The 25,601-nt window shown below is 39.3% G+C and overlaps 2 protein-coding genes and 2 long non-coding RNA genes across 4 annotated transcripts; all 4 read right to left on the reverse strand.

Moving 5' to 3' along the window:
- Positions 1–1,595: 1,595 nt before the first annotated feature.
- Positions 1,596–3,779, reverse strand: LOC133728726 (uncharacterized). Its single transcript, XR_009855972.1, has 3 exons — positions 3,410–3,779; positions 2,599–2,675; positions 1,596–1,776 (listed from the first exon to the last, which is right to left on the reverse strand). It is a non-coding gene; the product is annotated as an uncharacterized LOC133728726 (long non-coding RNA).
- A 5,159-nt stretch (positions 3,780–8,938) lies between these two features.
- LOC133734495 (uncharacterized) lies at positions 8,939–11,122 on the reverse strand. Its single transcript, XR_009858348.1, has 3 exons — positions 10,753–11,122; positions 9,942–10,018; positions 8,939–9,119 (listed from the first exon to the last, which is right to left on the reverse strand). It is a non-coding gene; the product is annotated as an uncharacterized LOC133734495 (long non-coding RNA).
- A 9,101-nt stretch (positions 11,123–20,223) lies between these two features.
- Positions 20,224–20,807, reverse strand: LOC133731626 (uncharacterized). Its single transcript, XM_062159000.1, has 2 exons — positions 20,593–20,807; positions 20,224–20,418 (listed from the first exon to the last, which is right to left on the reverse strand). Exons 1-2 carry the CDS (start codon positions 20,760–20,762, stop codon positions 20,241–20,243), a joined length of 348 nt encoding a protein of 115 aa, XP_062014984.1. The 5' UTR covers positions 20,763–20,807; the 3' UTR covers positions 20,224–20,240.
- A 130-nt stretch (positions 20,808–20,937) lies between these two features.
- On the reverse strand, positions 20,938–23,830 carry LOC133730701 (uncharacterized). Its single transcript, XM_062158246.1, has 4 exons — positions 22,216–23,830; positions 21,360–22,126; positions 21,008–21,277; positions 20,938–20,949 (listed from the first exon to the last, which is right to left on the reverse strand). The coding sequence occupies exons 1-4, from the start codon at positions 23,828–23,830 to the stop codon at positions 20,938–20,940; spliced, it is 2,664 nt and encodes an 887-aa protein (XP_062014230.1).
- Positions 23,831–25,601: the final 1,771 nt, after the last annotated feature.

Genomic DNA, 25,601 nt, shown 5'->3' on the forward strand with positions numbered 1-25,601 from the left:
CTCAAGAATGGCCATAATTGTTTTCTTGCAAAAGTGACCTTCTGGGTAAGTCTCATCGCAATTAAAGCAAAGACTCTTTGCTCTTCTCTTTCTTTATTCTGCGGTAGACAACGCCTAATGGGCTGCTTGTTGCTGCTGCCCCCATGGAATCCAAGAAGAAGAAGCAGAAAAGTGATGAAAGGATGATTGCCACCGACACCCACTAACTCAAAATCAAATACCAAGTAATAAATATTGGATATTATTCTAGTGTTGCATGAACTGATGGATGAGAGAGTGAGAGGTAGTGCGCACCATGGGGAGAAAAGGAAAAGAAAGAAAAGAAAGAGGAGGGACCGGGGAAAGGGAAAGGAAAAGAAAAAAGAAAGAAGAAAATATAATTTTCTATTTCAAAAAGAATCCCTAATTTCAAATAATCGTAACTTAATCATACGAGCTCCGAAAATTGCATTCCACATATGCACGCGATCGTATCGACGAGCTCTACAACTTCCATGAAGGAAGTTTTCCAAAATTCCGTACGTAGAAAAGTCGATTTTTCTTGAATCGCACAATCCGAGCTTTTGTTAAAAAGAAAAGTTTCGGGACTTCGATAATTCAAAAAGATGAATTAATTAGAGTAATATTCGTGCAAAATCACTTTAATCATTTCGTACTAATTCATGAAACGAAAATGAAAATTGCGGGTATTACAATCTACCCTCCTTAAAGAAATTTCGTCCCGAAATTTGAGCGTAAGTCAATTCCTCTCGATTAAGGTTGACCTAACCATAGAATCTCCATCTTTTCCAAATCTGTAGTAATCTACAAAGCCTCAGCCCTTTGTATAAAAATACATTTCTATGGCCACTAAATCCTTTCATCACAATGTAAATTCACAAAACAACTGCTCAACATCACTCCACATCAATTACACAAAATCATCACATGGATCATCTCATAGATCCTCACATAGATCTTCACATAGATCTTCACATAGATCATCACATAGATCTTCACATAGATCATCACTCTGTACTGGCATACAAGCACAGTAATCACTCCCACAAAGTGTTTCGCTACTCAATTAGCATCACGGTAAATCTCCAAAGTAAAACTTAAGCATGCACCACTCTTCACAACCATAGAGATGCATCACTCAAAACAAATCATCCCCAAAAGCACGCCAATAAATTATGTCACCCAATGATGATGACTTGGGCTTGCTCAATCCTTGGGCTAAGCACTAGGGCTGGCCAATTGGGCCTGAAGAAATCGGACCATCCACATTTCGAACCGGCCCAAACCACTTTGGGTTTAACATTTGGGCCTACTATTCGGGCCGAACAATTGGGCTTACCATTTGGGCCTACCATTCGGGCCTACCATTCGGGCTTACTATTTGGGCTTACTATTTGGGCCTACCAATCGGCCCACCAACTTCCAGCTCGGCTACGGTATGAAATTGTACATACCGTATATACGTATGCATACCGTACAGATCGTATATGTCACGCCCCGAATTTTGAATGATAAATTCAAATCCGAAACATGAATTAAACCATTTAATCAAATAAACATTCTGAATTTTTTTTTTCAATATAACTTCACCACACGGTACACAAACTCCAAATCTCGAAACCTCGAGTTCATTATTACAATTCACTCTCACAAGCAATATTGTAAAGCTCTAAATGAGCATAACGCACCTCACAACTTACAATTGCTGTAAAACTCTAACAATTGCTCTAACCGCACGATCACCGTCCTGGTTCTCCTGTCCTGTAGGATTTCCCGCTACACAATTTGAATAGTGTACCGGGAGTTGCAACAACACAAAACCCGGTAAGCTTTTGACAGCTAGTATGAGTAAACAAGAAAGAACTGTTGATTTATTAAATTACAAGACCACCACAAACCCACGTTACTTTCTCACTCTCATATATATATATAGACACTTATGAGTTACTCTCAATTTAGCTCATAAGATCACTCACTCTCATATATATATATATATAGACACTTATGAGTTACTCTCAAATTCGCTCATAAGATTTCCCAACATTTGGTAGACAGACTCATATATATATATAGACCCTTATGAGTTACTCTCAATTTCCCTCATAAGGTTACCATATATATATTGACACTTATGAGTTACTCTCAAATTCACTCATAAGGTCACTCCACATTTGGCAGACAGACTAGAGCTCTAACTGAACGTAACCACTCGTCCGGCCACAGACGTGATTACGATTTAATACTATTAATAACCACCAGCCCGGTACGAGAGCGTGATTCACTAATAGATGCCATGGTCACCTCGTGACCTAGTGATCTCCACAGATCACAACAATTTATTGTTCCTCAACAATAAAACTCAACACCTCTCACAATATATTGTTTCTCAACAATAAACTCAATACCTCTCACAATATATTGTTTCTCAACAATAAACTCAACACAACTCCAACAATACATATTATTTCCCGTAATAATATATATACAGACATTCACACAGGAATGTCTAGTAATACCAACAATAGTTCATATGATTGCAACAAAATAAGCAATTAATTGTATTGGGTTCGTAATATGAACCACGTGAGGTTTACTCACCTCGATAATCCCGCTGCGTCTTCAATTCAGCTCAAAATACGATCCACAATCGTCCACCAACTCAAACCGTCAATCACCTAGTCAGATACGATCTTAACTTAGCAATCATTCATAAACAACACATATACGGAAATCCAACGGTCGGATTCTAATTTAATGATGATCCAACGGTCAGATCGAATTTATACGATGATCCAACGGTCGGATCCTAATTATACGATGATCCAACGGTCGGATCCTCACGGATCGCCCTTAGGATCATCCTCCAAAATTATCACAAAGATCCAATGGTCAGATCTTCTTGAATCACTCTAACAAACATCTCCATAAAATTATACGAAAATCTGACGGTCGGATTCTCACGAATCGCCTTCCGAATCATTGTTTTACATTTATACGAAGATCCAACGGTCGGATCTTCGCCCATGACCACACAAAGCCACTGGGACAGTCATAAGATCATCATATCCAAATTTGAAGTAAAACCGATGGTCAGATCCTCACAGATCGTAAACCGAAGATAAAACGTAAAAACGTTAAATAGTAACGTCAAAACATAAATTCACTATTTATCAACGTTTTCTAAAATGACCTTGTAATATATCAAAACGCTCGTAAGGATGCGTAGATCATCACCTAGATAATAAAAACTCAAAATATGGTCGAATACGCCGCCACAAGCGGCGGTCAGTGGGCGGTCAACGGCGGTCAACGCGGCGGTCAACCACCTCCTCTGGCCACCAAATTTCATCCACAGCATCATCTCAACATTTCCAATCACTTTCTCAACTGTGACAAAGTCAGAAAATACCTTGAAGTAGCCGAACAATTAAGCACTCCGATGTACAGTGAAATTTTCCAATTATGCTTTCTTCCTCCATGCTTCGATCTGGGTTATGAGACTTGGCGAGCATGAAGAGCGGCTTAAGGCGCTTCTAATGGACCTGGGTTTATGACTGGAGGTGGCCGGAAATCGGCGTTGACTAATTTGCTACAGTAAAAATGTTGGCTTCGATCTCCACATTTCCGGCCAAATCGTCGTAAACAACTCCCACATGCGTGATAAGGAGGAAGAGACGAGTCTATCGATGCTCGCAGCTCGCCATTTGGTGGTCTAGAGGTGGTGAAAGAGGAGGTTGCAGAAGAGAGAAAGAGAGAGTTGCAGAAGAGAGAGACTGAGAGAGCACGGGGGAAGGAGAGAGAAAAGAAAGAAAAGTTACCTGGCTACAGTAACATTTCAAATTTATACCAATCTACCATAAACAGTAACTTTCATATTTTGCTTATAACTTTCGCATACGAACTCCGATTTTTACGTACCACATATGCACGCACTCGGTTTAATGTCCTCTACAACTTTCATGAAGGAAGTTTTCCCAAATTCCCAATGTATAAAAAGTCAACTTTGTTGACCCCCTAAAAACGTTCGTTTTCGAAAATAAAACCGTTCGAACTAATTCCACAACTTCTCCAAGCTTCGTACTCGCTCCTACTATCGTGAAATCATTTCTAAAAATCCACGGAATTTAATTTGGATTTTCCAGGGTATTACAGTCTACCCTCCTTAAAGAAATTTCGTCCCGAAATTTGAGCGTAAGTCAATTCCTCTCGATTAAGGTTGACCTAACCATCGAATCTCCATCTTTCCCAAAGCTGTAGTAATCTACAAAGCCTCAACCCTTGTATAAAAATACATTCCTATAGCCACTAAATCCTTTCATCACAAACGTAAACGCACAACACAACTGTTCAACATCAATCCACATCAATTACACAAAATCATCACATGGATCATCTCATAGATCCTCACATAGATCTTCACATAGATCATCACATAGATCTTCACATAGATCATCACTCTGTACTGGCATACAAGCACAGTAAACACTCTCACAAAGTGTTTCGCTACTCAATTAGCATCACGGTAAATCTCCATAGTAAAACTTAAGATGCATCACTCAAAACAAATCATCCCCAAAAGCACGCCAATAAATTATGTCATCCAATGATGATGACTTGGGCTTGCTCAATCCTTGGGTTAAGCACTAGGGCTGGCCAATTGGGCCTGAAGAAATCGGACCATCCACATTTCGAACCGGCCCAAACCACTTTGGGTTTAACATTTGGGCCTACTATTCGGGCCGAACAATTGGGCTTACCATTTGGGCCTACCATTCGGGCTTACTATTTGGGCTTACTATTTGGGCTTACTATTTGGGCCTACCAATCGGCCCACCAACTTCCAGCTCGGCTACGGTATGAAATTGTACATACCGTATATACGTATGCATACCGTACAGATCGTGTATACGTATGCATACCGTACAACTGTATATACGTATGCATACTGTACAGACCGTATATACGTATGTATACCGTACATACCGTATATACGTCCGTATATCAAGCATATACGAGACCCAAAAATATTTGTAAGAGGTAGGGTTCGAACTCCCGACCTCAAACACGAAGGTTTTGCTCCCAACCACTGAAGCAAGAGCTGCCTTCATTAATATATGCTCACGTGTTATATTTATTATGTCATAAGTGACATAAATGAAATAACGGGGAAGGCAAGGTTCGAAACCTCAACCTGCCGCACGAAACCTTTGTCCCCCAACCACTGGAGCACAAGCTGTGCTTAATATAATGTGTACAATTTTATACTTATTATGTCATAAACGAACATAATAAAAATAAACGAGAGGCGAGGTTCGAACCTCAGACCTCTTGTACACGAACTGTACACTCAACCACTCGAGCACGGCTGCTCACGTTATTATCCATACCAATCCTTTTATTTAAACCAACTGTTTCAACTGTTTCAACAATTCGGCCCAAAACATCCAAGACTGTTGCAGAAACCCAGCCCAACGTATTCAAAACTGTTTCAGAAACTCGGCCCATCATGTCCAAAACTGTTTCTGAAACTCGGCCCATCAGGCCTCCACCCACAGCTACAGTGATGCCTTGATCCGAGACAGGCCCAAGTACGGCCCACTTGTGTCACGGCTTATCCCTTCCGTGATTTACGGCAGTCAAATCTGCTTTCGGCTAAAGCTGTCTGCCACAGCATCTCGAGGTTCGGCCTGTCCCCTTACACGCTCTCCACGCGCCAACAACTTTTCCGGGTTTTCGGATGACTTTAATCCAACGCGTGGATTCAAATTCTGAGATCGTTCATCCAACGGTGGAGATCTGCTCACCTTGTTCTATAAATAGGTGCATTCTGGGGAAAAACTGTTCACTCCAAAAGAAAAGAAATTTTCTTCCGAGCTCAAGCCTTTCTCTCTCAACTCTTCAGCCTTTCTCTTCTCAAATCCTTTCTTCATCAATTTCAATCCTTCTCTTCTGATCTTCTCTCCCATCTAGTTGATTCAATCCCATCTTTCCTCTGAACTTTCAGATCTTCAATCTTTTCCTCCAAATCTTCAATCCTTCTTTCTCAGATCTTTTCTTCCATTTGAAGATTCGATCTCATCTTTCCTCTGAGAATCTCAGATCTCCAATCACCAGTTCAACAACTCCAATCCTTCTAACAAAATCTCCCTCAAACACTAAACCATGTATTCCTCGATTTCCACATCCTCTCACCCCATGACCCAAGAGCCACGAACTCTGCAACTAATGGAGCTCCAAACCCCGCAACAAATGGAACCACAACAACAGCAACCAACAGAGGAGGGAGGAAACACCCAAGCAGCTGGAAGTAGTGCCAACATGGATTTCTGGCGAAGCCGTACCAGGTGGATTCCTACTCCAGAACAAATAAGAATCCTCAAGGATCTTTACTATGTCAAGGGATTTAAGTGCCCAACTACAGAGCAGATTCACGAGATCTGTCTCCAGCTGAACCAGTATGGGTATGTTGAGGGTAAGAACATTTACTTTTGGTTCCAGAACGTCAGGGCTCGAGAGAAGCAGATGAATAGGTGTAATCAGGCTGCTCCAGTGCCCATGAGAACTAGTTCTCTTGGTACTGGTAGATCCATTGATCTCAATTTTGGGTCCACTGGTTCTACTGGTGCTGGTGGATCCATCGACATCAATTTTGGGCCAGCTGGTGGATCCATTGACATCAATTTTGGGTCCACTAGTTCTACTGATGATGGTAGATCCATTGATCTCAACTTTGGTTCCACCTATTCTACTGGTAATGAAGGATTTCTTGATTTAAATTCTGTTTCATATTCTTCCTCACACTTCAACACTAATACTAGTACAACTCTTTTGGCACAACAGGAGGACAAACATCCCTGCAACAACGAGGAGGAGATCACCAGGAGGTTCAAACTCTTCCTCTGTTCCCCGTGCACGGCGAGGACGTCTTTGGTAACCTGAAGACTACTTCCGAGGAAGGTAGTGCACATGATTACTATTTCGGTGGCTCAGGCGGTTACAACCGTGGATCTCCAGTTTCTCTTGAGCTCAGCCTCAACCCATCCGGAGCTGCTGACTAGGCTTAGTACAGCATAGTCCTCGTTTTCCTTTTTCTTTTTTTTTTTTCTTTTTTTTTTGTAATATAAACTCAATAAGATGGTGTGCATGTTTTCTTTCCTGTTTGTTTAACCAACAACAACACCAAGGATCGAACCTTGGTCACCCAATACTATTTTCAAAACCATAAACAACTCTACTGCACACATCTTTCATAATGATGCAATAAAAACAATCACTCAAAAAGAATCCAACAATCAATTAAGTCGCATCGAGGTCTAGCTAGTATCCTCTGAGTCAAACCAAACACAACAATTTCATCGATAGGATTAGGGATTTATAAAGCTAAACACATCCTGAGTTAGCTAGGAAAAACCCACGTTTTTAGAGTTACTCTTACAACTCTTATAGAATCTCGATAATTCCATCTATCAATTGCTTCAACAAAAACTCACCACAATTCAATCCCTAACATTTAGCGATTCAGAAATCAAATCAAACTCCATATCACATAGTAATTCACTTGAACCACTATGGATACCTAACAAAATCACTAAAATCAATATCCGAAATTGCGTTTAACTATAACACCTAAAATCAATCACCAAAGGCACACACTCTCATCCAACATCATTCACAAGAACTGATTCTAACTCTCCCAATTAATTACACCAAAATCAACTCCATTGCAAAACTTTAAGTGTCCCGCCTACTTAAACTTAAAACACACAACAACTTCAAATTCACTGCAGCCCATCTCCATACTACGATCCAAAACTTAAGAAAACTAGTTCACCACACAAAGGCCACAAAATTCAATTTCATTCACTTGAACAAAACTATATTCACAAGTCACGGTCAGGTCATCAACCCATGGTGTTCAAATGAATAAATTTCAAATCCAGTTTTCCTTGTGAATCGTAACGTATCGTTCCAAAATGATGCAAGCAACATCAACCACGTATATAAGACACATCTCGCGAACTCAATTCAAATTCAGAATCACCAAAACTACTACTAATTCTAATTCTACCAACAATCTTGATTCTGAAGGAATTATAGTACTCAACGACAACCCAAAACAATGGTCTCTCCTCTCTAACCATCGAGCACAAAATAAAATTCTTGTCTCGCACCTTAAACCCTGCTTAACAACTTACAAGCACAAGGAAGAAGTAACCGCAATAATTCCTTCCCTAACCGCAACACTACTCACAACTCCACATGAGTCAAGAATCTATTCAAGAACATTAGTATATCCAACTTAAAAAGGCAAAATTACCATCGATTAATACTCGTATCCACATTACAGACGAGCATAGGTCCAGACCATGCCTTCAACCAAACACTTCAACAATCAAAAGAACCTCATTTCCATAAAACAATCCTCGTTGACTTAACAGAGTTGAATCAAGAGGTTCCTATTCCTCAAGGATTGTAACTCGCGGCCACTGAACTTATTCTCATACGAACCTACAAGACAACTGTAAGGTTCTAAGTACAACCCCTTCGAATATCCATCACCTAAGGAGTATAGTATGCTTGGCTAATACTTGTATAACACTTAAAACACAGTATAAGTCAAATACAAATTCATATTAACCAAGTCAATACTATAGGGAATGTATTCACGTTCCCTAAACGACCTAGCGGCCTAAACAACTCCCAACACTCACGCATACCCAATGACTTAGCCAATACCAAAGAGCACACGATGGGGATCCGCTGCAGACGGGCCATCACTCGGAAGGTATTGACACATCACCAAATATGCACCTTACGCTCTGATACCAAACTGTCACGCCCCGAATTTTGAATGATAAATTCAAATCCGAAACATGAATTAAACCATTTAATCAAATAAACATTCTGAATTTTTTTTTTCAATATAACTTCACCACACGGTACACAAACTCCAAATCTCGAAACCTCGAGTTCATTATTACAATTCACTCTCACAAGCAATATTGTAAAGCTCTAAATGAGCATAACGCACCTCACAACTTACAATTGCTGTAAAACTCTAACAATTGCTCTAACCGCACGATCACCGTCCTGGTTCTCCTGTCCTGTAGGATTTCCCGCTACACAATTTGAATAGTGTACCGGGAGTTGCAACAACACAAAACCCGGTAAGCTTTTGACAGCTAGTATGAGTAAACAAGAAAGAACTGTTGATTTATTAAATTACAAGACCACCACAAACCCACGTTACTTTCTCACTCTCATATATATATATAGACACTTATGAGTTACTCTCAATTTAGCTCATAAGATCACTCACTCTCATATATATATATATATAGACACTTATGAGTTACTCTCAAATTCGCTCATAAGATTTCCCAACATTTGGTAGACAGACTCATATATATATATAGACCCTTATGAGTTACTCTCAATTTCCCTCATAAGGTTACCATATATATATTGACACTTATGAGTTACTCTCAAATTCACTCATAAGGTCACTCCACATTTGGCAGACAGACTAGAGCTCTAACTGAACGTAACCACTCGTCCGGCCACAGACGTGATTACGATTTAATACTATTAATAACCACCAGCCCGGTACGAGAGCGTGATTCACTAATAGATGCCATGGTCACCTCGTGACCTAGTGATCTCCACAGATCACAACAATTTATTGTTCCTCAACAATAAAACTCAACACCTCTCACAATATATTGTTTCTCAACAATAAACTCAATACCTCTCACAATATATTGTTTCTCAACAATAAACTCAACACAACTCCAACAATACATATTATTTCCCGTAATAATATATATACAGACATTCACACAGGAATGTCTAGTAATACCAACAATAGTTCATATGATTGCAACAAAATAAGCAATTAATTGTATTGGGTTCGTAATATGAACCACGTGAGGTTTACTCACCTCGATAATCCCGCTGCGTCTTCAATTCAGCTCAAAATACGATCCACAATCGTCCACCAACTCAAACCGTCAATCACCTAGTCAGATACGATCTTAACTTAGCAATCATTCATAAACAACACATATACGGAAATCCAACGGTCGGATTCTAATTTAATGATGATCCAACGGTCAGATCGAATTTATACGATGATCCAACGGTCGGATCCTAATTATACGATGATCCAACGGTCGGATCCTCACGGATCGCCCTTAGGATCATCCTCCAAAATTATCACAAAGATCCAATGGTCAGATCTTCTTGAATCACTCTAACAAACATCTCCATAAAATTATACGAAAATCTGACGGTCGGATTCTCACGAATCGCCTTCCGAATCATTGTTTTACATTTATACGAAGATCCAACGGTCGGATCTTCGCCCATGACCACACAAAGCCACTGGGACAGTCATAAGATCATCATATCCAAATTTGAAGTAAAACCGATGGTCAGATCCTCACAGATCGTAAACCGAAGATAAAACGTAAAAACGTTAAATAGTAACGTCAAAACATAAATTCACTATTTATCAACGTTTTCTAAAATGACCTTGTAATATATCAAAACGCTCGTAAGGATGCGTAGATCATCACCTAGATAATAAAAACTCAAAATATGGTCGAATACGCCGCCACAAGCGGCGGTCAGTGGGCGGTCAACGGCGGTCAACGCGGCGGTCAACCACCTCCTCTGGCCACCAAATTTCATCCACAGCATCATCTCAACATTTCCAATCACTTTCTCAACTGTGACAAAGTCAGAAAATACCTTGAAGTAGCCGAACAATTAAGCACTCCGATGTACAGTGAAATTTTCCAATTATGCTTTCTTCCTCCATGCTTCGATCTGGGTTATGAGACTTGGCGAGCATGAAGAGCGGCTTAAGGCGCTTCTAATGGACCTGGGTTTATGACTGGAGGTGGCCGGAAATCGGCGTTGACTAATTTGCTACAGTAAAAATGTTGGCTTCGATCTCCACATTTCCGGCCAAATCGTCGTAAACAACTCCCACATGCGTGATAAGGAGGAAGAGACGAGTCTATCGATGCTCGCAGCTCGCCATTTGGTGGTCTAGAGGTGGTGAAAGAGGAGGTTGCAGAAGAGAGAAAGAGAGAGTTGCAGAAGAGAGAGACTGAGAGAGCACGGGGGAAGGAGAGAGAAAAGAAAGAAAAGTTACCTGGCTACAGTAACATTTCAAATTTATACCAATCTACCATAAACAGTAACTTTCATATTTTGCTTATAACTTTCGCATACGAACTCCGATTTTTACGTACCACATATGCACGCACTCGGTTTAATGTCCTCTACAACTTTCATGAAGGAAGTTTTCCCAAATTCCCAATGTATAAAAAGTCAACTTTGTTGACCCCCTAAAAACGTTCGTTTTCGAAAATAAAACCGTTCGAACTAATTCCACAACTTCTCCAAGCTTCGTACTCGCTCCTACTATCGTGAAATCATTTCTAAAAATCCACGGAATTTAATTTGGATTTTCCAGGGTATTACAGTATATACGTATGCATACCGTACAACTGTATATTCGTATGCATACCGTACAGACCGTATATACGTATGTATACCGTACATACCGTATATACGTCGTATATCATGCATATACGAGATCCAAAAATATTTGTAAGAGGTAGGGTTCGAACTCCCGACCTCAAACACGAAGGTTTTGCTCCCAACCACTGAAGCAAGAGCTGCCTTCATTAATATATGCTCACGTGTTATATTTATTATGTCATAAGCGACATAAATAAAATAACGGGGGAGGCAAGGTTCGAAACCTCAACCTGCCGCACGAAACCTTTGTCCCCCAACCACTGGAGCACAAGCTGTGCTTAATATAATGTGTACAAATTTTATACTTATTATGTCATAAACGAACATAATAAAAATAAACGAGAGGCGAGGTTCGAACCTCAGACCTCTTGTACACGAACTGTACACTCAACCACTCGAGCACGGCTGCTCACGTTATTATCCATACCAATCCTTTTATTTAAACCAACTGTTTCAACTGTTTCAACAATTCGGCCCAAAACATCCAAGACTGTTGCAGAAACCCAGCCCAACGTATCCAAAACTGTTTCAGAAACTCGGCCCATCATGTCCAAAACTGTTTCTGAAACTCGGCCCATCAGGCCTCCACCCACAGCTACAGTGATGCCTTGATCCGAGACAGGCCCAAGTACGGCCCACTTGTGTCACGGCTTATCCCTTCCGTGATTTACGGCAGTCAAATCTGCTTTCGGCTAAAGCTGTCTGCCACAGCATCTCGAGGTTCGGCCTGTCCCCTTACGCGCTCTCCACGCGCCAACAACTTTTCCGGGTTTTCGGATGACTTTAATCCAACGCGTGGATTCAAATTCTGAGATCGTTCATCCAACGGTGGAGATCTGCTCACCTTGTTCTATAAATAGGTGCATTCTGGGGAAAAACTGTTCACTCCAAAAGAAAAGAAATTTTCTTCCGAGCTCAAGCCTTTCTCTCTCAACTCTTCAGCCTTTCTCTTCTCAAATCCCCAGTTTTTCACTCTCAGATCTTCAATCTTTTCCTCCAAATCCTTAATCCTTCTTTCTCAGATCTTTTCTTCCCTTTGAAGATTCGATCTCATCTTTCCTCTGAGAATCTCAGATCTCCAATCACCAGTTCAACAACTCCAATCCTTCTAACAAAATCTCCCTCAAACACTAAACCATGTATTCCTCGATTTCCACATCCTCTCACCCCATGACCCAAGAGCCACGAACTCTGCAACTAATGGAGCTCCAAACCCCGCAACAAATGGAACCACAACAACAGCAACCAACAGAGGAGGGAGGAAACACCCAAGCAGCTGGAAGTAGTGCCAACATGGATTTCTGGCGAAGCCGTACCAGGTGGATTCCTACTCCAGAACAAATAAGAATCCTCAAGGATCTTTACTATGTCAAGGGATTTAAGTGCCCAACTACAGAGCAGATTCACGAGATCTGTCTCCAGCTGAACCAGTATGGGTATGTTGAGGGTAAGAACATTTACTTTTGGTTCCAGAACGTCAGGGCTCGAGAGAAGCAGATGAATAGGTGTAATCAGGCTGCTCCAGTGCCCATGAGAACTAGTTCTCTTGGTACTGGTAGATCCATTGATCTCAATTTTGGGTCCACTGGTTCTACTGGTGCTGGTGGATCCATCGACATCAATTTTGGGCCAGCTGGTGGATCCATTGACATCAATTTTGGGTCCACTAGTTCTACTGATGATGGTAGATCCATTGATCTCAACTTTGGTTCCACCTATTCTACTGGTAATGAAGGATTTCTTGATTTAAATTCTGTTTCATATTCTTCCTCACACTTCAACACTAATACTAGTACAACTCTTTTGGCACAACAGGAGGACAAACATCCCTGCAACAACGAGGAGGAGATCACCAGGAGGTTCAAACTCTTCCTCTGTTCCCCGTGCACGGCGAGGACGTCTTTGGTAACCTGAAGGCTACTTCCGAGGAAGGTAGCGCTTTTGGTTACTATTCTGGTGGCTCAGGCGGTTACCACAGTGGCTCAAACGTTTCTCTTGAGCTCAGCCTCAATCCATCCGGAGCTGCTGACTAGGCTTAGTATAGCATAGTCCTCGCTTTTTTTTTCTTTTTTTTTTTTCTTTTTTTTTTTGTAATATAAACTCAATAAGATGGTGTGCATGTTTTCTTTCCTGTTTGTTTAACCAACAACAACACCAAGGATCGAACCTTGGTCACCCAATACTGTTTTCAAAACCATAAACAACTCTACTGCACACATCTTTCATAATGATGCAATAAAAACAATCACTCAAAAAGAATCCAACAATCAATTAAGTCGCATCGAGGTCTAGCTAGTATCCTCTGAGTCAAACCAAACACAACAATTTCATCGATAGGATTAGGGATTTATAAAGCTAAACACATCCTGAGTTAGCTAGGAAAAACCCACGTTTTTAGAGTTACTCTTACAACTCTTATAGAATCTCGATAATTCCATCTATCAATTGCTTCAACAAAAACTCACCACAATTCAATCCCTAACATTTAGCGATTCAGAAATCGAATCAAACTCCATATCACATAGTAATTCACTTGAACCACTATGGATACCTAACAAAGTCACTAAAATCAATATCTGAAATTGCGTTTAACTATATCACCTAAAATCAATCACCAAAGGCAAACCCTTGCCTGACTCTAACATGTCCTCCATGCTTCTTCCTGCACCATACATAGGCCTCAAAATTCAATTTCATTCACTTGAACAAAACTATATTCACAAGTCTGCTATAGACATCAGGGAAAAACCCATACTTTTACTCATAACTTTTCCTTCTAAAAGTTCATCACGTAGTGTATATAAAATCACCACACAACCTTCTTAGTCTACACTAAGAATTCAATCTCACACAAGGTCAGCATAATTGCCTCAGAGTCACTTTAATCACGTATCACATGTCAATTACCAAAACTCCACTAAGACGTCTCTTTATAAAACAAGATATCTAATCCTTGATACGTACACCTCATCTAAACATCTGTACGTCCAACTTAAGAAGACAAAATTTATAACAATTCATACTCGTATCCACACTAGGTACGTGCATAGGTCCACACCATGTCTTCAACCAAACACTTCAACAATCAAAAGAACCTCATTTCCATAAAACAATCCTCGTTGACTTAACAGAGTTGAATCAAGAGGTTCCTATTCCTCAAGGATTGTAACTCGCGGCCACTGAACTTATTCCAATACGAACCTACAAGACAACTGTAAGGTTCTAAGTACAACCCCTTCGAATCTCCATCACCTAAGGAGTATAGTATGCTTGGCTAAGACATGTATAACACTTAAAACACAGTATAAGTCAAATACAAATTCATATTAACCAAGTCAATACTATAGGGAAGGTATTCACGTTCCCTAAACGACCTAGCGGCCTAAACAACTCCCAACACTCACGCATACCCAATGACTTAGCCAATACCGAAGAGCACACGATGGGGATCCGCTGCAGACGGGCCATCACTCGGAAGGTATTGACACATCACCAAATATGCACCTTACGCTCTGATACCAAACTGTCACGCCCCGGATTTTGAATGATAAATTCAAATCCGAAACCTGAATAATTACAATTACAAAAAAACCAAATCTCGAAACTTCGAGTTCATTATTACAATTCACTCTCACAATATATTATAAAGCTCAAATGAGCATAACACACCTCACAACTTACAATTGTTGTAAAACTCTAACAATTGCTCTAACCGCACGATCACCGTCCTGGTTCTCCTGTCCTGTAGGATTACCCGCTACACAATTTGAATAGTGTACCGGGAGTTGCAACAACACAAAACCCGGTAAGCTTTTTACAGCCAGTATGAGTAAACAAGAAAGAACTGTTGATTTATTAGATTTCAAGACTACCACAAACCCACGTTACTTTCTCACTCTCATATATATATATAGACACTTATGAGTTACTCTCAATTTAGCTCATAAGATCACTCACTCTCATATATATATGTAGACACTTATGAGTTACTCTCAATTTAGCTCATAAGATCCCTCACTCTCATATATATATATAGACACTTATGAGTTACTCTCAAATTCGCTCATAAGATTTCCCAACATTTGGTAGACAGACTCATATATATATATAGACCCTTATGAGTTACTCTCAATTTCCCTCATAAGGTTACCATATATATATTGACACTTATGAGTTACTCTCAATTTCACTCATAAGGTCACTCCACATTTGGCAGACAGACTAGAGCTCTAACTGAACGTAACCACTCGTCCGGCCACAGACGTGATTACGATTTAATACTATTAATAACCACCAGCCCGGTACGAGAGCGTGATTCACTAATAGATGCCATGGTCACCTCGTGACCTAGTGATCTCCACAGATCACAACAATTTATTGTTCCTCAACAATAAAACTCAACACCTCTCACAATATATTGTTTCTCAACAATAAACTCAATACCTCTCACAATATATTGTTTCTCAACAATAAACTCAACACAACTCCAACAATACATATTATTTCACGTAATAATATATATACAGACATTCACACAGGAATGTCTAGTAACACCAACAATAGTTCATATGATTGCAACAAAATAAAGCAATTAATTGTATTGGGTTCGTAATATGAACCACGTGAGGTTTACTCACCTCGATAATCCCGCTGCGTCTTCAATTCAGCTCAAAATACGATCCACAATCGTCCACCAACTCAAACCGTCAATCACCTAGTCCAATAATGATCTTGACTTAGCAATCATTCATAAACCACACATATACGGAAATCCAACGGTCGGATTCTCACAAATCGCATTCCGAATCATTACTTCCCAATTTCAATCCAATTCAACCCAACTTTTCCTGGTTTGACCAGGATTGACCAATTTTGACCAATCGAGACTAATTCGATAATTAACTCAAATTACCGAACAATTTCTTAAAATTGTGATATCGATTTGACATATTAGGTGCACTACAATTTACTAAGGCCACCCAATATATATAAACCTTTCTTTTCTTTACTCACTAACATTTTTACAAAATGTTTATGCAGACCATTGTTATCACAATTTCTCAACTCCACGAACTAATTCAACTCCGTCGACAATTTAACTAACAACAATAATTTTCTACACACAAAGGCCATTTCATGCTTGTCCATAAATAACTAATTTTTCAACAATTAGTCAGTTAATATAACTAACTTGAATTCCTAATTTATAAGGATAGGATTCTCACCTTATTCCGAATCTTGCCAAGGTCATGAACTCGATGATTGCTGCACCTCATGGCCCTCATGCTCATGTAACTCAATCTGTCATCATGCCAAAATGAGTTTGCATCCAATTCCGGCAGCACAAGGGTAGCATCCATTTACATTATTACCATCATCACCACCCACATCATCATCATCATCACCTACATCATCATCACATTAACATCATCACATCATCAACATCAAAATCTGCAAGCTCCACCGAACTCTCACTCCCTCACTCTCATTTCTCAACTCCACAGATCCGAAGTCCTCCCAAAAATGCAGAACTCCTCAGCCACATCCAAATCAATAGCTTCCAAAGCAGCCAAAGCATTACTCTATAACTGGATTGGACCTCTGAACTGTCCCTCACTCACCCACAGTACTCAAACCCTTCTCAAACACCAAAACCTCAAATCTTTTACAAACAGGTCGACGAACTTCGAATCGGATCCTTCGAGCACGGACTGGAGCTCCTTGCTCTGGAGGACGAGGAAGTGAGTCAACTCGGTGGCCGACTAGACCGAGCAAGCAATCTCAGTGGAGAGAGAAGAGAATGGAGAAGGAAGAGAAGACAGGAAGGTGGTAGTGCGATCTGTATCGAGTGGTGCCGGTGCCTCAAGAATGGCCATAATTGTTTTCTTGCAAAAGTGACCTTCTGGGTAAGTCTCATCGCAATTAAAGCAAAGACTCTTTGCTCTTCTCTTTCTTTATTCTGCGGTAGACAACGCCTAATGGGCTGCTTGTTGCTGCTGCCCCCATGGAATCCAAGAAGAAGAAGCAGAAAAGTGATGAAAGGATGATTGCCACCGACACCCACTAACTCAAAATCAAATACCAAGTAATAAATATTGGATATTATTCTAGTGTTGCATGAACTGATGGATGAGAGAGTGAGAGGTAGTGCGCACCATGGGGAGAAAAGGAAAAGAAAGAAAAGAAAGAGGAGGGACCGGGGAAAGGGAAAGGAAAAGAAAAAAGAAAGAAGAAAATATAATTTTCTATTTCAAAAAGAATCCCTAATTTCAAATAATCGTAACTTAATCATACGAGCTCCGAAAATTGCATTCCACATATGCACGCGATCGTATCGACGAGCTCTACAACTTCCATGAAGGAAGTTTTCCAAAATTCCGTACGTAGAAAAGTCGATTTTTCTTGAATCGCACAATCCGAGCTTTTGTTAAAAAGAAAAGTTTCGGGACTTCGATAATTCAAAAAGATGAATTAATTAGAGTAATATTCGTGCAAAATCACTTTAATCATTTCGTACTAATTCATGAAACGAAAATGAAAATTGCGGGTATTACAACATATTACAAATAATCAATATATAATGCGATAAAAACAATATCCAGTTTATAAAAATAACAGCAGTAAAATTTATTATCGCTTTGTATTTAATTGATATGCATATTTATTTATATGAACAACAACATATCATCATATCAAGTCCCAGAATATATATAAATTTACATTATAATAAACATCGATCTAAATCTCAGCATAGTTGCTATGATACCAATTGTTAGATTCAATATGAAACATAAACTTATAACTCAAGTATACTATCTCAAATGTTAGATCAATGTTATGAAATAAAATCATAAAACTAACTTGGTGGATTGCTGCCGTTATCCATTGGTGATCTGCTGCCGTTATCTATTTGATCTTCTCCTAGATACACACCGTATCTCTCTTTCACTACACCAATTTTGTTATCAGACAACGGCAAAAAACCGTTGTGTGATTTGATGTATAACCGTTGTAGAGTGAGCCGTTGTCTGATGAAAAATCAGACAACGGTGGAACACAGTTGTGTGATAAACACACAGACAACAGGTATGTGTTATAACTGTTGTTTGATAGCTCGGCAGATGGCTCGGCAGATGCCAAGCGCGCAGCTGCGTAGCAGTTTAGGGGCGTCTTCAGACAACAGTGCCAGTTTGCAACCGTTGTATGTTAATCATGTCAGACAACATTTTTTTATTTTGTCTGTTGTCTGATTGCTCTTCAAACTTCAGTTCTTAGACTATATCTGTTGTGTGATTAAATTTAGGACAACAGAGTTCAATTGCTTCTGTTGTGTGATTAACTTGTAGGACAACAGAGTTCAATTAATTCTGTTGTGTGATTAGCTATTAAGACAACAGAGTTCAATTAATTCTGTTGTCTGAGTATTAATCAGAAGACACTGATTCGTTAAAAACCGATGTGTGATATATTGATTACAATGTGTTTTTCTCCCATTTTTGGTCATTCAGACAACAGGCAGTGATCATTAGCTTTGGTCTATTGTGTGATCATTTGAACATTCCATTCCTAAATTAGATTGTGCATTCATTTGGTCTATTTACGAAATGAACAGTACTCTATCAAATATAAACATTGCAAACCATCAAATGATTCATATAACCATTACTTTAAACTTCAAAAGCAAAAGGGATGCATTTCCCAATCATTGAAACCAACATTTTACACAAGAAAAGCATTCTAGTGCATGCCCATCTACTCGGGACATCAAAAAGCTGATACACATATATGGTTCCAAAATATGCCACACATGGTGAATGACAATGTACCAGCAGAGAAGCACAAAAAAGATGCTTTCCTTATCTAAAATGTACCAGCAACAAGTGTGCTACTTCATGACTCGTGCACATATGTGTTGACAACAAACTTCCCCCACTCATTTCGCACTTGATCAATATCTACCTGGGTGTATTGGCTACTGCCTCTCCTCTCCCACTGAAATCAGTTCATTATATCAAAAGGATCAGTTAATCATTTTGGTGAATAAGGCATAGATATAATAACACACTTAATAGAAATTGAGTCAAGTGACTATTTATAGCTATATATGTTGATACCTTGGAAGGAAACAATGACATGTCTTTATCCTCAATGATATCTCTCATGTATCGCATGATAAAGTACCCGCACTCCTTGTTGTTAGGTTGGGGAGGAATGCCCTAAACACAAGCAAATGAATTAACAAGTGAAAACTTGGCATGGAAAACTGTTTTTTGAAAACCACAAGTGGTGAAACTTACAGCCAAATTTTTCCAATGGACTGAACTCCGACTCTGCTTATTCTTTTCAGAAATATACATACGCATAGCACTACACCAAAACAACAATATGATCAATGATGTACCATAATGCAAGGGAGGAAAACAAGTGTATTAAACAGATTTCATAAAATTGTTGCATTTCAATCAATATGTAAACGAGGGACTTACGTATCCACGATAGACATCCAATCTCCTGTGGGTAAGCGTCTTTTCAGCGGGTCCATAAAATAGTCAGTTCCTTTCTCCGGATCAACAAGTGTCAACACCCAATGATCACTACATGCATACAAAATGTCATATATCTTGAACACTAATTTGTTATATATGTTCAGACACAGTAGATATGAAAGTTTGCAAACATTCATTAACTTACCCCGAGTTATATGGCAGCATGAACATCTGCCCTGGTTTAGCAGTTACAAGCCTATCTTTGATGTGTTGGGCCTTGACAGTTCCATTCCCACACCCCACAGCACCAATAAGTGAAGGGTCAACAAACGCAACCATGTCCAGCATTTTATAAGCCTTCAACTTATCATAGAGGTACCTAATAACAAACATTTGCACCAACTCATTGGGTTTCAGCAACTATACTCCTTATCAAGGCATTACGGACAAAGCATATATGTATATATAAATATATATATATATATATATATATATATATATATAAATATATATATATATATTTATATAATATCAGTTGAAGGACTTTTTCTACCTTTGATACACAGCAATGCAAGTTCCAGTTACTTCCCTCATGCTTGCAAGTCGCCTAACATCTTTTCCCAATATAAATGTCTTGCGAGAATATCCAAACACTTCAGGCTCCATGTAGAAGTTGATTGTATTCCCATCTTTGAATGCATCCTCACCCCACAAACATAACATCTTCAATGAAGCTGGCAACGATGGTGCCAATTTGGCCAAGCCAAATTCAATCTCCGAGTCCTCTTCCCCTATCTCTTTCCTGTTCTTCTTCTTATCAGCTTTATCCTTGGTAGGTTTCTAGAATAAGAAAATAAATGTAAGGTACAAATCATAAATATAAGCTGCATATCTACAATTAAGTGAATTTCTATAAACAAATGAATGTTATCAAAGTAGCTACAGGTTGAATTATACACAGTTCTTACCTTGACTGCAGATTTTATGACTAGGTGTTTAGGCCATGCGACCCAACTCCCCATAGCCTGCTTCACTGTTTCAATTTCATCTTTCACAGGAAATGACACTTTTGCTTTCTCCTCAAGCGCGGCATAGATGGAAACACGCACATTACCATCCCCTAGTGGAGTGCCATGAACGAGTTGGGAAGGATCCTCGCACTCCATAACAGTGGCATAAGCAACAATATGTTCAACAGAACCTATTGCCAACTTGCAATCAACCTCAGCTACGTTTGACTAAAAAATGAACCAAAAAACAAGATTTATAGTGATCAACTTACAAAAAGTAGCTTCTAAATTCTTCAGTGTTTTGAAGCACGCAGAGATGAGCTTGCTGAAATTCTTTGCCATAAACAGACTCAACAGTTGCACCAGAGGTAGGCTTGTCAGCTGTGATGTTTTCTTTTGGGATGCCAACAGTCCTATCATCAAAGAAAAGTTCACCTAAAAACTCAAGCGCCTCTTCAGCTATGTAACACTCAGCAATGCACCCTTCCGGATGCGTTTTATTCCTAATATAGCCCTTACAAACCTTCATATATCTTTCGAAAGGATACATCCATCGGAAGCAAACCGGTCCACATAGCTCAACTTCTCTAACCAAGTGGACTGTTAAATGAATCATTATGTCAAAGAAAGATGGCGGAAAGTACTTCTCAAGCTCACACAAAGTTTCGACCAGATCACTTTGGATTTTGGGAAGCCTTGAAGCATCTATAGTCTTGCTGCAAATTTCATTAAAAAAAAGGCAAAGCCTGATTACTGCAACCCTGACCGGTTTTTCCAACACCCCTCGGATAGCAATTGGGAGCAGCTGTTGCATTAATGCATGACAATCATGGGATTTAAGTCCAATCAGCCTCAAATCATCCATTGAAACAAGGTTTGAAATGTTTGAAGAGTAGTTTTCAGGAACCTTCATGCCATGAAATGATCCACACATACATCTTTTTTCATCTAATGTTAGGTTCCAGCTTGCCAATGGCAAGCGCTTCTTTTTCGGACCATCTAGATTTGGGTGCAATCCACATCTTATACCCATTTCCACCAAGTCCAAACGAGTTTTCAAGCCGTCTTTGGTTTTTCCTGGAATGTTCAACAACGTCCCTATTAGACTATCACACACATTTTTTTCAATGTGCATGACATCAAGGCAGTGCCTAACAGGGAGATACTTCCAATATTCAAGCTCAAAGAATATCGACTTCTTCTTCCAACATGGCCTAGTTTCATCCTCAGCCCCCTATAAGCAGGAGCAGGTTTTTTTTTTCCAAACGGCCAATGTGGAACTTCAGCCTCCACCCTACTCAACAATTCTTCTCCAGTCAATGGCACTGGAGCTGCTGCATGTTCTGGCTGGTTATTGAAAGCAGCCCTTAGCTTTCGGTAAGGATGGTGTCTTCCTAAAAATCGCCGATGAATGGTGTAAGCCATCTTTCCCCCGTGAACTAGCCTTGTAGGTTTTGTTTTATCAAGGCAAATCGGACATGCATTGTAGCCTTTGACTATACTCCCTGAAAGGTTACCATACGCTGGAAAATCATTGATTGTCCAGAATAGTAGAGCCCTAAGAGTAAAAGTTTCATTTTTGATGGCATCGTAAACTCCATTCACCCCTTCCCATAGCAGCTTTAAGTCATCTATTAATGGTTCAAGGTAAACATCGATGTCGTTTCCTGGTTGTTTAGGGCCCGATATCAATAAGGTAAGCATCATGTGTTTCCTCTTCATTACCAACCATGGAGGTAGATTATAGGTTACCAAAATAACGGGCCAACAACTATACTTGCTGCTTAAGGAGCTAAAGGGATTGAACCCATTTGATGACAATGCAAGTCGTAGGTTTCGTGGCTCATTACCAAAATCTGCCCATTTTTCATCTACCAACTTCCAAGCCGCAGAATCTGCAGGATGGCGAATTAAGCCATCCTTGTTTCTCTCGGTGGCATGCCAAGTTAAGGCCTTTGATGTTTCAGTTGATTGAAACATTCTTTTGAACCTAGGAATAGGAGGGAAATACCATAACACTTTTGCGGGGACTCCCTCTCTTTCTTTCTTGTTTTTGCATATTTTCCACCTAGATGTACCACATTTAGGACAAATAGTGTCATCGGCATATTGTTTTCTGTACAGAATACAGTCATTAGGGCAGGCATGTATTTTGGTGTAATCCATTCCTAATGCACTCAAACTCTTCTTTGCTTCGTACACAGAGGAAGGTATCTCGTTTCCTTCCGGCAGATACTCAGCAAAGGCAATCAACCAGTCCGAGTAAGCCGAATCACTCATCCCATGCTTGGCTTTCAAGTTGTAAAGCCTCACAAGCACATTCATCTTGGTGTGCCTATTGCAACCAGGGTACAAGGGTTTGTTGGCATCGTCAACAAATTTCTTGAATTCATTACACTCACTCGAAAGCTCCTCATCCTCATCACCTTCCAACTCCACACCACTATCTAATTGTACTTCATAATCTGCCCTCATGTTACCCTGTACAGAGTCAGATTCAATTGGCTCTGATTCAAGACTTTCACTATCCGTATATGATCCCGACTCCACTACAACCTCCCCATGTTCTGTCCATTTCACATAATCTGTGTTAATCCCATTTACAAACAAGTGATCCTTTATCACTTGTGCAGAAAAATCTTTCACATTTCCACACTTTGTGCAAGGACAACAAATACGGTTAGGGTCTCTAGCATTTCCCAAAGCAAACTGACAAAACTCTGCCACCCCTAACTTATATTCATGAGATCTCCTATCAGCATGCACCCATGACCTATCCATCTACATTAAACAAACACCACAAACCAAAACTACGTCATCGAGCAACAAAACCCCAATCACATATCCTGCATGCATTCACTAAGTTCCATAAACTCTACCAATTCAAACTCTGGTACTCTTAATCACTGACAGCAGTTTATTTACATATATACATGTCCAATATCAGGCAATGAAAAAAAAATATCAACATATATTCAGGCTAAGCAAATTCAATAACAAGGACAAAACAGAATAGCATAATATATAAAGAAAAACAAATTTGTCTGACATTTAGGGTAAGAAAATCCAATAACAAGACAGAACAGTATACCACAATATATGAAGAAAAACAAATCGATACAAATTTAGGCTAAGCAAATCCAAAAACAAAAATGCAAAAAAAAAAAAAAAAATATTAAAGGAGGTCCATGAACAAACACATATCATATTCTCCATTGGGAAAAGCTATGCTAAAACAACATCCAAACATTTCTCCAATAAGAACATTAACTGCAGATGTAGTATATATGAACCAAACCAGTCCTATACACATTCCACCTGAACAAATCCAATGATACCATGATATATATTAAGCATAGAACAATAGATTTCAACAAATTAAAGATTCAAAACAAATTTAATAGCAGTCCACAAATTCAACAGTGAAGCTCACAGTACTCACCAATCCAGCTCCAGCAATGAATACAAACAATAGCAGTGAAGCTCAGTGCACGAGTCCAACTCACTCTACAGCTTCTTCCAACTCCACCAGATATGCCTTAATTGTGCGGCTGCTGAGAATAATAAACAAGGCCATCAGATTTAGGAAGAAAGGTCAACAACTCCTACCTTCCATAATGCATGACTAGACAAGACCTAAATGAAATTTGTTCAAAAAACCACTAGCGCTTACTACTCAAAGGCTATAGTTTTTTTGTAACCTATTGGCATTCTTGAATAAAGACTAGAATCTGCAGGATTTGGAAGCTTGTACAACATGTTTTGTTAAATGCTGGCAATTCTAGATATTAGTAGTGTTGCTAAGCTGTTGTTTCTTTAAATGAGGACTTTGAAAATACTTTTAGTCAAGGTCCCTAACGGCCTTGGGAGGGAGTAGAGTTTAAGTGGCTTAAATTTAACATTTGAAGTCACAATATTGAACTTTCAAAAGCAACAACATTGACCCTAGACTGAAACAGTTTCAATGTATAGTCTATGAGACCACTCTTGGTAACCGGATGACAGTTCTACATCTTTTATGTCTTCTAAGTTCAGTAATCTAATTATGTCTCGACAAGTTAAAACAAATTTGCATCATGTTCAACATTGCAGCACATGATCACACTATCCTCATGCATCTTTCACAACAGTAGATGATAAACACATAACATCACTGAAACATTTGTAGAGTCAAAATGTGGGGTAACTAACTAGCACTTGAATGCATGCATAAAACAACCATTCACTTAATTTCATTTTTTTTTACCCTTCTGTTGGTATTTGAGTCTTTTGACATTCTCCTCTTCCACCCTATCAATTCCCAAGAGGGATAAAACTCTTCATATGATTGTAGGAAGAAAGGTCTTAAGCACATATACCATAGGACTCCCTTCTTCCATAAAAACTAGCTTTTACCACATTATTTCCTCCCGTTAATAATAATCACATCACTTTCTATAAGCAAGATTAGCATGAAAAAATTCATTGCAAGCCAATAAAACTCATTCTTCCCTGTCCCCACAAGAAGAAACTGAAAAAAAAAAAAAAAAAAACTCAGAAAACTAGTTCCAAC

This window comes from Rosa rugosa, chromosome 2, assembly GCF_958449725.1.
Source record: "Rosa rugosa chromosome 2, drRosRugo1.1, whole genome shotgun sequence".
NCBI lineage: Eukaryota > Viridiplantae > Streptophyta > Magnoliopsida > Rosales > Rosaceae > Rosa > Rosa rugosa.

Excerpts from the sequence above, each read along its gene's own strand:
- LOC133730701 (XM_062158246.1), bottom strand. The coding sequence starts at position 23,830 with ATGGATAGGTCATGGGTGCATGCTGATAGGAGATCTCATGAATATAAG. Across the intron at positions 22,127-22,215 it reads TTTGAGCTTGAATATTGGAA|GAAAAACCAAAGACGGCTTG; the intron begins GTATCTCCCTGT and ends TGAACATTCCAG. Across the intron at positions 21,278-21,359 it reads TTCAGCAAGCTCATCTCTGC|TCAAACGTAGCTGAGGTTGA; the intron begins GTGCTTCAAAAC and ends TTCATTTTTTAG.
- LOC133731626 (XM_062159000.1), bottom strand. The coding sequence starts at position 20,762 with ATGTTATGTTTGTGGGGTGAGGATGCATTCAAAGATGGGAATACAATC. Across the intron at positions 20,419-20,592 it reads TGCATTGCTGTGTATCAAAG|GTACCTCTATGATAAGTTGA; the intron begins GTAGAAAAAGTC and ends GTTTGTTATTAG.